Below are 13655 nucleotides of genomic sequence, written 5' to 3' on the forward strand. Positions count from 1 at the left end.
AAGGTTCTTTATTTAGTGCAGCTAGATCTATTACTAGTGATTAATTGTAGGCGGTCCGTCTGATGTCATCGGGATCATTCCGAGAATGCCCTACTGTGGCGTATGCGTTCTTGTGCATTTACTTTGATTTCTCGGGAAGTGAGGCACTTTTATTGATAATATTGTCGTTTTAGATGTTGTCATACATTGAGCTTTCACTCTGACGTAAATTGTTATTTGACTTTAGTGTCCCTTTAAAGTAAAGCTTCCGGGCAGCGTGAATTTTTTCTGGACAGGCATATTCATGGTATAGCACCCCTTCACTGCAGTGAAACCACCTTTTCAAGGGGCTAAAACACCTGTTCGTTCATTTTGAATGCTTCAACATTTCCAATACCCTAAGTTCGAATCGAAGCAAAATCATATACGGCAATATTTGTTTGGATATTCGAAGGGCTTGAATATTCACAGATGCCTTGATCAAAACGCATGCCCAGTTTGTTTTTGGTCGTGCACTAAAAGCGCGTCGATACAAATTTCGCGGAACTAGAAAAGATGTCCGAGTCGACTGAATGCTGACTTATTAAGACTATCAAGAAAAAAGTGAACAAGTCTATTACATCAGTAAGTTTTCATTTTCGGGATGAATGGATTAATCCAGTGCTGATTTTGCATAATAACAGCGTAAAAGCCACAATTTCTGACTTTGTTCAAAATGTTACTGTGGCTCAAGACCACAAATAAAATAAAAAACTTGACAATCCTTCGTTGCAAATAATGTGATCATTGTGAGGTCTTGAAGGGTGGCGATGCCCACTCTGAACGTCTGTGGTCATATTAGTAGTCCGTGAACGCAGTTTTCGCTTATTTGTGTCGCACCTTTGCGGTGCTTCATCTTTGGCACATCAGAGGATCATCTGAATCAACCAAATTGTTGCCAAATATGATTTCAACGAGAGTTAATGCTTTCCATGATGAGAGGACACGGCCACTTCTTCAGATTATTCCTAATTAATGATGGTAAAATACTGAGCTTTACGACATTTGTTTCGAGCAAAGAAAAGTAATTTCCTTGCTGTAGGTCTTAAAACGTGGCACGTCGAATGATTGTCAAACGTGGCAGTGTCTCCAGCAAAGGGATCCTCCTCGGCAATGCGCCGCACAATGACCCCTAATTATCTGCTTACGAAGCCTCTACAGATGTGCACACTACATTTCAAGCCATTTAAACAAATGTGGTGCATGACCCACTTCCATGGTTCTATTGAAACGACATTGGGCGAAAACCGGTGTTTTCGGTGCTGTCGCTGGTTGTGCGTCGTGACGTAACGGGCATGCTTGTAATCGCAGGAGACGGGTGACAAGCTGGAGACCCTCGAGCGCAACCTCAAGGAATGCCAGCTCAAGGAGACCAAGGCAAGCTCCGACGTGGATCACAGCAAGGCACACATCAAGCTGCAACACAAGACACGCGCTGGTCTCCAGAAGAGCATTGACGAGGTATGTCGCTTGATTTGATGCGTGGTATTTGCAAGCATACCACGTGCTTTGCCACTTGCTCTCAGCAGGCTTTCAGAGGCCTAGCATTGGAAGAGTTAGGGATACGAGTACCTCAGTAACCTGCGCTTTTCCGATGACATTGCATTGATGAGTAACTCGGGGTACGAATTGCAATTCATGATTACTGAATCGGACAAAGAGAGCAGAAAGGTAGGTCTGCAGAAATTATTCTGCAGAATATAATCTACAACAACTTCTGAAGAGAACAGCACTTTGAGACAGGTAGCAGTGTACTTAAAGTTGTAAAGGAGTGCATCTACGCAGGGCAGGTAGTAACCACGGAGCCGAACCACAAGATTGAAATAACTATAAGAATGGAGTGGAACGCATTCAGCAAGCATTCTCAAATCATGATTGCCACTATCCTTGAAGAGGGGAGGCTGCCCTGGAGACCGAACTTTTTTATTTTTAAGTTATCTGAATGAACTTACTGGCATTTTAACTACACTAAATCTAGAGGAGCTGCAAAGTTTCATGAAGCTCTGTTTTTTCGTTTCATAGTTATTCAGGTTTAACTAGGTTGTTCGCATGGGTGCTTGAGGAATAGTCATGAGAAATCTCAGGACATAGTAAAAAGCTGAAATTTATTGTGGTAATTTTTTTATAGATATCGTAGTGTACTGCATAGCCATTTTTTCAATTCTCCTTCCCAATAATACTGTATTTACTCGATTCTACCACGCCCTCGATTGTAACGCGCACCCGATTTCCATGACAAAAGAAAAAAAGTAAAACATCGATTGCAACACGCACCCATTTTTCTCACTGGCCCGTTCGATCACACCACTCGAAAAAACTACTCCTTTCGGGAGCGTCTTTCATTTAAATATGAGGTACGGGGGAAGCTTGTGCCCATTTGACGTGTAACAGAGCATTGCCGTCACTGTAGTTTTACCGTGAACCGATGTCAGCATGCGAACTTGCTTCGCCCCCTTCTTCTCGACGGTTGTGGTGCCAGGCATGTCGAAGTAAAGAGGCGTCTGATCGGCATTCCCGATTTGCCCAAGCAGGTAGCCGTTGTTGCGCCGCAAGTTTAGGACGAACCTCTGAAAACTGTGAAGCTTTTCATCGTACTCCTCCTTAAAACTTTTCGCATATGCATGTTCCCCTTCGGAGGGAAAAGCCTTTTCTCTTCATAAAGTTAGTTAGCCAGCACCTGTTGGTCGCTTTAAACTGGCTCCACATTAGACCTTTTTCTAAGGCTAATTGCATACTCCGCACTTGGAGCAGTTCTGTCGTCAGGGGCCTCTGTGCCCCTCGCTGCTCAAGCACATACTTGCCGAGCAGCTCTTTAATTTGCGGAAACCGACCCTGCTGTGGTCCACTGAAGCATTTGCGTGAAGCTTTGCTGTCGACAATCTTCTGCTTTTGTTTCCGCCAGTCCCGCACGCACGTTTCGGGAACTACGAACGACCGCGATGCAGCCCGACTTCCGTCCGTTTCTGCACACGCGATGACTTTCCTTTTAAAAGCGGCATCGTGGTGCACTCGAGTTTTTGTAGTCAACCCTTCCATGCCGTCGATGCTAATGCAGACTGACTGCTGGTTCGTGAGGAAAAGAAAGAAGGCACCTAATTTCTGTCTGCCTACAGGCGACACGGCGCAGGGCCTTTGCTAATGCACTACAAGATGACGAACTCCTCAGAACACGTACGAAGTGCCGCACAATGGAAACACATAGGCCATTTTGGATATGCCGATGGCAATAGAATGACCGTATTCATTTTTTTTTTCGTACTCGATTCTAACGCGCATGCGGTTTATGAGTTCGCTTAACCGGAAAAAAGGTGCGCGTTAGATTCGAGTAATTACAGTGTTATGCAACTTTGAATTTGACGTAGCTAGTAATTACCAGATTCATCAAAGCTTAGTTGTTTATTATAAATTAATGACATCAATTTTAAAAAATGGAGTTCGTTACACACTGGCAAAGTCATTCAAAAAGGAAATTAAAAAAAATTGCACCCAAATTTGATGAGCAGTCTTTGAGTTTCCCCGGCACCACAACTAGCAAGGAACTCCATCCTGAAAAAGGCATGTGGAAAGTTCGACACTTCTGTTTTCTTCACAAAGCTTCAGCGGTATGGCTGTAAGTGTCTTGTCGCACTCTTTTCTTTTTTCGTCTCGCCTACATTTTCTTTCGGTGTCATTTGTAGTATATGTTGAGGCGTAAAGAATCGAAGTGCTGGGTCCGGCGTTCTCGGATACCCTTGGCGTCGCGCTCGACAGCACTGATTAGGAGCACGTACAGAGTCCCACGGTTACGGAAACACTCAGTGCATTTGTGCCTCCAACCGCACTCGATGTGTCGGATTCTCGGCTGGCGACAGCTGACAGCACAGTTCTGCCTCTGCAAGCGCCTTCGCAGTCGGCACTCGCAGCAGAATAGCAGAATCTCGACACTATATATAGTCGACACATTATAGTCGTGCATGGCTAGTGAAGAAGTAAGAGACTCGAGAAATGAGGGAAGTTTGAAACTTCGAGAATATGTGCTGTGGTAAGTTATGTACAGTGTAATAAAAGCATTCAAGACGTGCACAGATGTGGAGTGGTAACAGTTTTTTCCGGACTGAAAACAAAAAAGACTGCACTGAAGTTAATTGATTTGTGGGGTTTAACGTCCCAAAACCACCATTTGATTATGAGAGTCGCCGTAGTGGAGGGCTCCGGAAATTTTGACCACCTGGGGTTCTTTAACGTGCACCCAAATCTGAGTACACGGCCTACAACATTTCCGCCTCCATCGGAAATGCAGCCGCCGCAGCCGGGAATCGAACCCGCGACCTGCGGGTCAGCAGCCGAGTACCTTAGCCACTAGACCACCGCGGCGGGGCACTGCACTGAAGTTACTGGAAGTTGTCAGTATGGAAGTGATAGATGTACATAACCTTCAGTTGTGTTTTATTTTAACTGTATTTCTTCTTTCTTTTTTGATGAGCTCATTTTACAGTTAGGCTTGCCCAAACACTTGGATCGCCTTTACTGATACTCTCTATTATAGCATTTTACATCAATAGCTAGCCAAGCATCGGTGTGTTGGCTGCGTGGAGGTACAAAAGTTGGATGCACGTTTCCAATCAATAGAAAGAGTGTTAGACTGAATTCACAGCTTTTATTTTTACTGTTTGCTTGTTCTTATGAGAGTCTTTGTCTACTAACAGTAATGCTGTTTGTGTTCTCGTGTCCGTGTTTGCACGCCTGCACTATCTGAAGGGGAATCTTTACCAGCAAGTTTAACTTCCTGCCATTCAAAGAGTTCGCTGGCTCTGAAAATGTTCATTGCTGCAACTGATTAAGCTTCTGCAACCGGCGTGTTTCTTAGCCGGTTTCATCGGATGTTTCATGAAGGCGTGATGTTATTATTTTTTTTTTGGTGGTGTCTATTTCTAGTTCCTGGGTCTTCCTTGCTCACTGCTGGCCAACACCTGAAGTAATTCACATATACTTTCAAACCTCAATACAACGAACCCCGATACCATGAAATATCGGTTATGACTACGTAAATGAAGAATAGGTAGTGTTAGGAGTATTGCTTTATAACGAGTGTTTCGATATAACTCATTTTCGGGCAGTATGCAACTTTGTTATAATGGGGTTTGAGTGTACATGATTAGGTGTTCTCCTAGAAACCAACCAGCTCAGTGCTCATGCTCTTGTCAGTGGTGCCTCCTAGTCCTTGCGTTGTGCATTCACAATGGAGTGCTGAAACATGCACTCAAACCTCGATATAACGAATTTGGATATAACGAATAATCGGTTATAACGAAGTGACAAATATCCTTGCCTTAGATGCAGTGTTACAAATAATCAATCACAACAAAATTTTGGATGTAACGAAGTTATTTTTATGGCAGATGTGACTTTGTTATAATGAGTGCATGTCCTCGCTCTGCTTCCTCGCTACCAGGACGGGGCTGCCATTGTGAGCAAGGAGAAGCAGGTGCAGAAGTTGCAAGACGCGCTCGTCCAGCTGGCCGAGGAGAGCGAGAAGGACGCAGAAGCCGTGGCCGCGGCCCACAAGCACTTCCAGGCGGTCAGCGCTGGCCTCGCGAGCAATGCCGATGGAGAGGAGGCCACACTTACTGAACAGCTGAGGGGTATGTGGCATTGTATGCACATGTGACAGGATTGTAGATGTACAGTCGGCATCAAATGAAATGCGAACAGTGGCAAGTATTAGACATCGTATACCGTATTTACTCGCATAATCCTCGTACTTTTTTTTGCCGGAAAATCGATGCAAAGTTGGGGGGTGCGTGAATTACGCGGGAAAAACTTTCCACGAAAACGTACAGAGCAAAAAAGAAAACGAAGTGGCTGCAAATCGGGATTCTCACACCAGCAACTAATAGCAAGCTTTAAGAAATATTAATTAAAACTTACCTCAACAATAAAAGCAGAGGTTCAACACAAGTCAAGTTTTATTTGAGACACAAAAAGTGGAAGCTAATAGTCGAGATTATGCAAAGCTTGTGGACGTTGCGGGCGTAGCAATAGCGTTCGTCGCTCAACAGGAGCCCTCAAAAGGTAAGCGTAGGACGCCAATATTATGCTGATGGCTTTTTAAGAGAATCGTCCGCAGTTTCCTTCTGAAGAAATAAAGTTTACCATCAATCCCAGTTTTATGCACACGGCAGGCCCAACGCGTCTGGGTGGCTTTGAGCTGCCGTCACCAGTAGCGAACACAAAACTCGTAGACTCCGAAGGGCCTACCGGCAGCCCTGTTGCAGTTGTTTAGTGCATGGTCTATCACTTGCAACTTGAAAGCAGCCGTGTAGCTTGAGTATCGCCTCATAACCTGACAAGGTTACCGACACAACATGCCAAACGCGCACTGGCCACTTCGGCTTGGCTTGGATTGGATTGAATCTCTGTGTAATAGTACGCTTGATGGTTGAGAGATGGCACGCGCTATCATTATACAAAGGGATCAGCCTCAAATCATCATCACCATTAGTGGCTGGAACGAGCGCACGACATTATTGTGGCAGTTTCAGGGGTGGGATAATTACTCGAGGAAAAAAGAAATCGTATTATTGTTGGGCGATGTGGGGGGTGCGAGAATTATGCGAGTGCGAGGATTACGCGATTAAATACGGTAGTGCGCTCCATCCAGTCATAACCACTGATATTCGCGCGTCAGCTCTGTTTGGCAGCACTGTGCATGCCCGCAGTGATGACTGAATGGGGCTCACTAGACAGTAGCTAATGCTTGCTTCATTTGTCGTAATGTTTCATTTGTCGCTGACAGTATACACAAACCTCAATATAACTAACCTAGATATTATGAAATGTCTGTTATATTATAATGGTAACTTATTACTGTATATGCTCTTACCAACTCCCTTCTGTAATGCCTTTGGGTCCTGAAGGTATTGTGGTAAATTAATAAATAAGTTACAAAGTAAAGGAAGAATAGTCTTGCGATAGATAGTGTTGAGAATATACCTATATGACAAATTTCTGATATAACAAACTTATTTTTATGTAAGATGCAACTCGTTATAATGAGGTTCAAGTATTTTTCATGAGGTGTAAGACAAATTGACGAACAACTATTTGTTGAATCAGATTAAAAAAAAAATTCTATGAATTTTTTTGATACTTTCCTAGTTGCCAAAAAATTTGTGCTGGTTCAGAGATTGAACAGGGGACCAGCGCCTTTGGGGTGGTCACTGTATAAATTGACCTAACCAGGATGCCAGCAAATTGCAGCATGAAGGTGAATTGGTCTGCTCGAAGCAAATGGACACAGAATATTGCGAATGTCTTCTGTAGAATTCCGCAAGGGGGTGAAACAATTATGAAAAGGTTCTGCAGAATTCCACCACCTTGCAGTATTTCACAGAACCGATTGGTAGCTATATATTTCTATACTGCCACCCTCTAGATCAAGACCACAGCGGGTAGGCACATGGATATGTGAGCATACGACAAGATGCAGCACATTTCGTAGTCCGCTCAAAGCTCAATATAACGAAATACCGGTTATAAGGGAGTAAATGGCAAATAGTTTTGCGATAGATATAGTGTTAGGAATATACCTTTATAACTAATATACCTTGCTTGCCTGGGTAGGCGTGCTTGCTGAGTATTTCACGGTAGCTGCATCTGAAATTTGTGACCTCGCATTTTTGGGCCTTATGCATGCTTTTGCTGCAAATACAGTAACCTTAGTTAAATGTGTTAAGGGTTATTCAAAGCTCTGAATATTTGATTCGCTTCTGTCGCTCTTTAATTCGTATTCTATAGGATCTCAGAATCAGCCATTCGTGTGCCTTTAGATCTGGCCTTTGATTCGTTGCACAAGGAGTGCAACCTGGTGCGTTTTTCACGCTGGTGCATTGTCCAACCTTCGCTGTGCAGCTGCGAAGAGCGACATCGCGGAAGCCGAGACCGAGAGCCGCCAGGCGGAGATGCGCCTCAAGCATTCGCAGGAAGAGGCCAAGAAGAAGCAGGCCGAGTGCAAGAAGACCGAGGCCAGCTACCAGAAGGACGAGGCGGCCAACCGCGGGATCGAGAAAGAGCTGAATGCGATTCGGGTAGGGGCTCCGATTCATGCTCGTGAAATTCTGCAGTGGACTTGAGCGGTACTTTCGGGCAGTGGAATTGTGGGAATTACTGCTGCAGAAGCAAGTCTAGACCTTGCACAGTCAACTCCTGACAATTTGAAGTCGCTTGATTAGAATTTACAGTGAATTAGAAGTCAACTAGTGGTCCCCTCAACTTTGCATGCATGCCTATAGGAAACAATGCTCGATAATTCGAAGTGAAAAGCCTGTTAATTAGAAGTTATTTTGCAGTCAATAGCCTCGAGGTAAGCGTAATTTCTCAATAAAATGAGAAATTTCATAGGTGCCAGGACCGCCAAAGCTGCTGTCGGACCGGGCTGTTGATGCCATCGCCACTGCCCGCAGCACCACGGTTCACGAAGCGGCCATCTTGTTTAGGCAAAGCCTGGGCATCGCATTGGTCGCATCGACTAACTAGGTCTTTCTTTGAGATGTGCCCAGTGCTTCAGCCGCGCCCTGGGTTAATGTCTGGTTGAAGTTTGAACAGTGCGATTGGACGCTGGCAAAAAAAAGTGCTCAAACGCACACACACACAGTGCTGTGGGGATGTTTGCGTGTTCTGCTCCGTCCGCATCCAGCTGCACGGTTCATGCATAGCATGATAAACCAACCAGTCCACCAACGCTCCGTTGGTTTATTTCGCACGTGTTTGTACAGCTGGTTTTGAATGCTGTGGTGGCGACATTTGGTAATGGCAACTCTCGGCCGCTACCGAATTCTTGACCTGGCGACGAAAGTTGAAAGTCTTAGAAGAAGTTGACCAGGGAGGCACCGCCAAGCAAGTCATCACACAAAACTATATGGCGTTCGCCGCAGTACACTAGTGTCCCGCGGTAAAGTGTATTATGATTTTGAAGGGGTTGTTAGCGCTATTCACGGGACACAGTAAATTTTCTTTAATTACTCATGCATGTATGGGGCGTATAATTGTGAGTAACAGTATGATCACTGGCGTCTAAAATGGTTATTAGTAATCATTTGGAGCAGTAAATGACATTTCTACTACTCTAAAAAAAAAAACTTGCGTGCTATTTTTTTTTTTTTTTTCTTTAGTGCCACCCCACTCACTTTTGGGTTTTACGAATCTTCCGAATTTCAAGGTCGCCAGCTTGACAGATCAAAGGATTCGATGGGCACAGCAAAAGTTAATGTGGACTTCGTTGTTTGCCGAGTGGGGTAATTCAGAATGCTACTTCAATGATATAGCAGTGCCCATCTTCACTATGCCTGATTTGAGTGAGTTTAATGTTTTGTAGATATATTTTTTTCTAAATGTAAGCCTTCTTATTTACACTGCTCTAAATGTGGTTTTTTGTGATGAAAAATTTAATATTTTTTTTCGTAACATGCTTCAAATTTAGATTTCAGTGCTCTAAAAGTAACATTTTGCTTCTCGGAAAATTGCTCCAGGTTCTTTTTTGGCTGTTGCACCCCTGGACCTCTCTACTGGAGCAGACAGATTTGGAACATCAAGTTCACTTTATTGGCTTGTGTATGTAACAGTTCTGAACTTAATGCTTGCCTACTTCTGACTTCATAGGCCCAGCTGAGCAAGCTCAACTTCGAAGAAGGTCGCGAGGAGAACCTCCTGAGCCAGAAGCAGCAGCTGCAGCGAGATATTCATGGCTTGCGACAGAATGTGGACATCTTCGAGGCAAGGTGAGCATCTTTGCCTGGGTTTGTTTCTCCCAAATGTGCGGAGCAATACTTATTCGGGACACAAAACTGTGTTCGCTTGGGTTTCTCGACAGTGACGTGGCGCCGTCGGTCTGTCATCCTTAGACAATTCACGGACAAGGCATTGGCCATGTGGGTGTATTCTAGCGCTTTAAAATGTGCGAACGAATATTACAGTTGTAGTGGAGCATACGCACAGAAATTCACACCGATGCAAGTGGCATCGGTCTTGGTGCAGTTTTGGCACACCGAAAAGGCACCCAAGCCGAATACGTAGTCGCCTATGCAAGTCGCGCTCTCAAGAAGGCTGAATTGAATTACTCCGTGACAGAGAAGGAGTGTTCGGCCATAATCTGGGCCTTGACGAAGTTTCGCCCGTACCTTTACGGCCGTCCTTTCGACGTGGTCACAGACCACCACGCTCTACGTTGGCTGTCCACATTGAAAGACCCGTCCGGACGCCTGGGACGTTGGGCACTTCGATTGCAAGAATACGTCATCCGTGTAGTATATCGTTCCGGTCGCAAGCATGCGGATGCCGATGCACTTTCGCGATCCCCATTAACCCCAGATGTGGCTTCTCTGTCGCCCCTTTTTACCACCTTGTTTATGTTGTAGTGGAGCATACGCACTAGCGCGGATGCGCCTTCCAAAGAGAACGAAAAACCCCGTGCTCTGATTGCATGAGAACCTGGGCCGCCTTTGCCAGACTTGTCGTACGGCCATTTTTCGTTGCGACATCGTTGCAACTTCTCTCGTTCAATAAACGTCATCACATTCGGTGGAGGCTGCTGAGATCCCCAAGCAGACCTGGAGCTCCGCTCTCGCAAGTTGCCCGAGAGACCACCGCGAAACATGACTGACGCAGTCGCAAACCAGCCCATCCCAGCCCAGCCAGCACCACCGGCTGTCTCGTCTACCTGCCCCGGCGCTACTCGCCAACGGGACCCACCAATCTTCAGCGGCAGGGGTGAGCAAGACGTCGAAGACTAGCTCTCCTTGTACGAACGTGTAAGCGCCAGCAACAAATGGGACAACAACTCTAAGCTCGCCTACGTTGTCTTTTACTTGGCAGACGTAGCTAAGCTTTAGTTTACCAACCGCGAAACTGCCATCGCCAACTGGTCCTCCTTTAAGACACTCGTGACTGAAGCGTTCGGCCGACCAGAAGTCCGCAAGCTCCGCGCTGACCAGTGCCTGCGCCACCGAGCCCAGCAGCCTGGCGAGACGTTTACTAGTTACATAGAGGACGTGCTCGACCTCTGCAGGCATGTGAATCCATCTATGCCTGAAGAAGAGAAAATTCGGCAGATTCTCAAGGGCATCGAGGATGGCGCATTCCAGATGTTGCTAGCGAAAAGCCCGACCACGGTGGCAATCCTTGTAAGCCTCTGTCAGAGCTTTGACGAATTGCTCCGTCAGCGTTCTATCGCCCGACAAAGTGTCCCACCACCGGATTCGATCTCGGCCGTCGCACTCGCAAATGCCAACGTGCACCAAGAAAGTCTGTCCAACCAGATCAAAGACTTCATCAGGGAGGAAGTCGCCCGACAGCTTTCCTTGCTGCCGCATAGCGACGCGCCCACCTCGAGCCTGCCTTCGACACTGCAGCAGGCCATACGCACTGAAATTCGCGATGTCCTTCCTACAGTGCAGGCCCCTTACCCATGCACTTCAGTAGCACCTAATCCCTCAGCTGTCGGCTACGCACCACCTTCACCTCTCAGCTACGCAGCTGTGGTAGCGCGGCCCCCACCGCATCCAGTCGCCTTATCGGCTTCACCTTCTCCGGCCTCGCCTCCAGTTTACAGGCCCTCACCTCGCTTTTTCCGTCGATCTAATGAGTGGCGCACCCAAGACAATCGTCCTATCTGCTTCGCCTGTGGCATCGCTGGCCACATTGCACGCTTCTGCCGCCGTCGCCCCACACCTGCAAACGCATACTTCGGAACTCCTATCTACGCGCCGCAGCAGGCCACCGCGCCTGCATATGAACAGAGGCACTCAGACTCGGATCGCCGCCCATCGACTGCTCGTTTCCCATCCCCTCGTCGCCGATCGCCATCGCTTATGCGTCGTCGACCACCTCCCGAGGAGGGAAACTAATCAGTGCAGTTCCGGAGGCAAGAACTGCAACTTGTGCACGATTCCCAAGGCCTCCGTTTTCGCCGCAAAATGTTGTTGATGTCGATGTTGAGGGAGTCGCCACATTAGCGTTAATCGATACCGGGGCCGCCGTTTCTGTGATGAACGCAAAATTTTGTAGGAAACTGAAGAAAGTGACCACATCTCTCTGTGGCATGGTGCTGTCCACGGCTAGCGCGCAACACATTCATCGCTCGGCTGTGTGTACGGCGCGCGTCGTCATCCAAGACGTTCTGTACGTCGTACAGTTTTTTGTTCTGCTATCTTGCGCTCATGACCTTATCCTCGGTTGGGATTTCTTATCACGTCATGAAGCTATCATCGATTGTTCCCGTGCCGAAGTGTCCCTTGTGCCAACATGTGAATTTCCAACACCCGACTGATCTCCTCGGCTCTGCAAACTCATCGCTGACGACGACATCACCTTGCCTCCGGAAGCTTCCGTCCCTATTAGCCTTTCATGTGTGGCGCAACCTGACGCCACGGTGGTGTTTACGCCATCTCCGTTTTTTACTGAACGCAAGGGCATCGTTCTTTCATTTGCCGTTCTTACAATTGCGTCTGGTTTAACCGTAATGCTGGTTACCAACCACTGCAACTACCCCATTGGCTTACTTCGTGGTGAAACGTTGGGATATGTGCAACCTGTCGACCATATCGATGATATTATTCTTCCTGACGAAACGCCATGTCACATTGCCGCAATCACTCATGCGTCTGAGCCATCAAGTTTGTCAGCCTTCGACAATGCTGTTAACGCAGACCTTCTCCTCTCGCATCGCCGCCAACTTGTTGCGCTCCTTAACAAGTTTCGCTCTTCTTTCGACTTTCAAGAACCTGCTTTGGGCCGCACCACGACTATCACTCATACTATTGACACCGGCTCACATTCGCCTCTGTGACAGCGTCCTTACCGCGTTTCCGCCAAAGAGCGCCGCGTCATTACGGAGCAAGTAGACGACATGCTTAAACGTGGAGTGATACAGCCTTCTCAAAGCGCTTGGTCATCACCTGTGGTTCTGGTAAAGAAAAAAGATGGCACCGTTCGGTTTTGCGTGGACTATCGCCGCTTAAACAAAATTACGAAACAAGATGTCTACCCGCTACCACGAATAGACGATGGTCTTGACTGTTTACAAGGCACCGAGTACTTTACATCCTTGGATCTGCGTTCTGGGTATTGGCAGGTGTCAATGGCTGAATGTGATCGCCCTAAAACAGCCTTTGTAACGCCAGATGGCCTATATGAGTTCAAAGTCATGCCATTTGGGCTCTGCTACGCACCTGCCACATTTGAGCGCATGATCGATATCATCTTGCGTGCCCATAAGTGGAAAACTTGCTTGTGTTACCTGGACGACATCGTAGTATTTTCATCTGATTTCCCGACACATCTTGTTCACCTCCACGAGATTCTGACGTGTCTAACTTCTGCAGGCCTACAACTTAACTCCAAAAAGTGCCACTTCGCAGCACGAAAACTAACCATCTTGGGACATATCATCACAAGAGACGGTGTTCTTCCGGATCCCGATAATCTTCGAGCTGTCGCTTACTTCCCGTTGCCCACATCACTGAAAGCCCTAAGAAGTTTCGTCGGTCTCTGCTCCTACTTTCGTCGCTTCGTGCGCAACTTCGCGTCCATCATCGCACCTCTCACGAGTCTGCTTTCAAACAGCAAGGATATATCTGCATGGTCACCTGCATGTGACCACGCAT

The 13655-nt window shown here is 46.7% G+C and overlaps 1 protein-coding gene across 1 annotated transcript in view; it reads left to right on the forward strand.

Annotated features, from left to right (window-relative positions):
• SMC2 (structural maintenance of chromosomes 2) overlaps nt 1-13655 on the forward strand; it is a 92791-nt gene that overhangs the window by 19077 nt on the left and 60059 nt on the right. Inside the window, exons 6-9 of the mRNA XM_037431662.2 lie at nt 1330-1479; nt 5450-5639; nt 7909-8084; nt 9655-9773. Coding sequence (XP_037287559.2) covers nt 1330-1479; nt 5450-5639; nt 7909-8084; nt 9655-9773 — 635 coding nt within the window. The remainder of the gene's footprint in view (nt 1-1329; nt 1480-5449; nt 5640-7908; nt 8085-9654; nt 9774-13655) is intronic.

Source organism: Rhipicephalus microplus, chromosome 10 (assembly GCF_043290135.1).
Source record: "Rhipicephalus microplus isolate Deutch F79 chromosome 10, USDA_Rmic, whole genome shotgun sequence".
Lineage (NCBI taxonomy): Eukaryota > Metazoa > Arthropoda > Arachnida > Ixodida > Ixodidae > Rhipicephalus > Rhipicephalus microplus.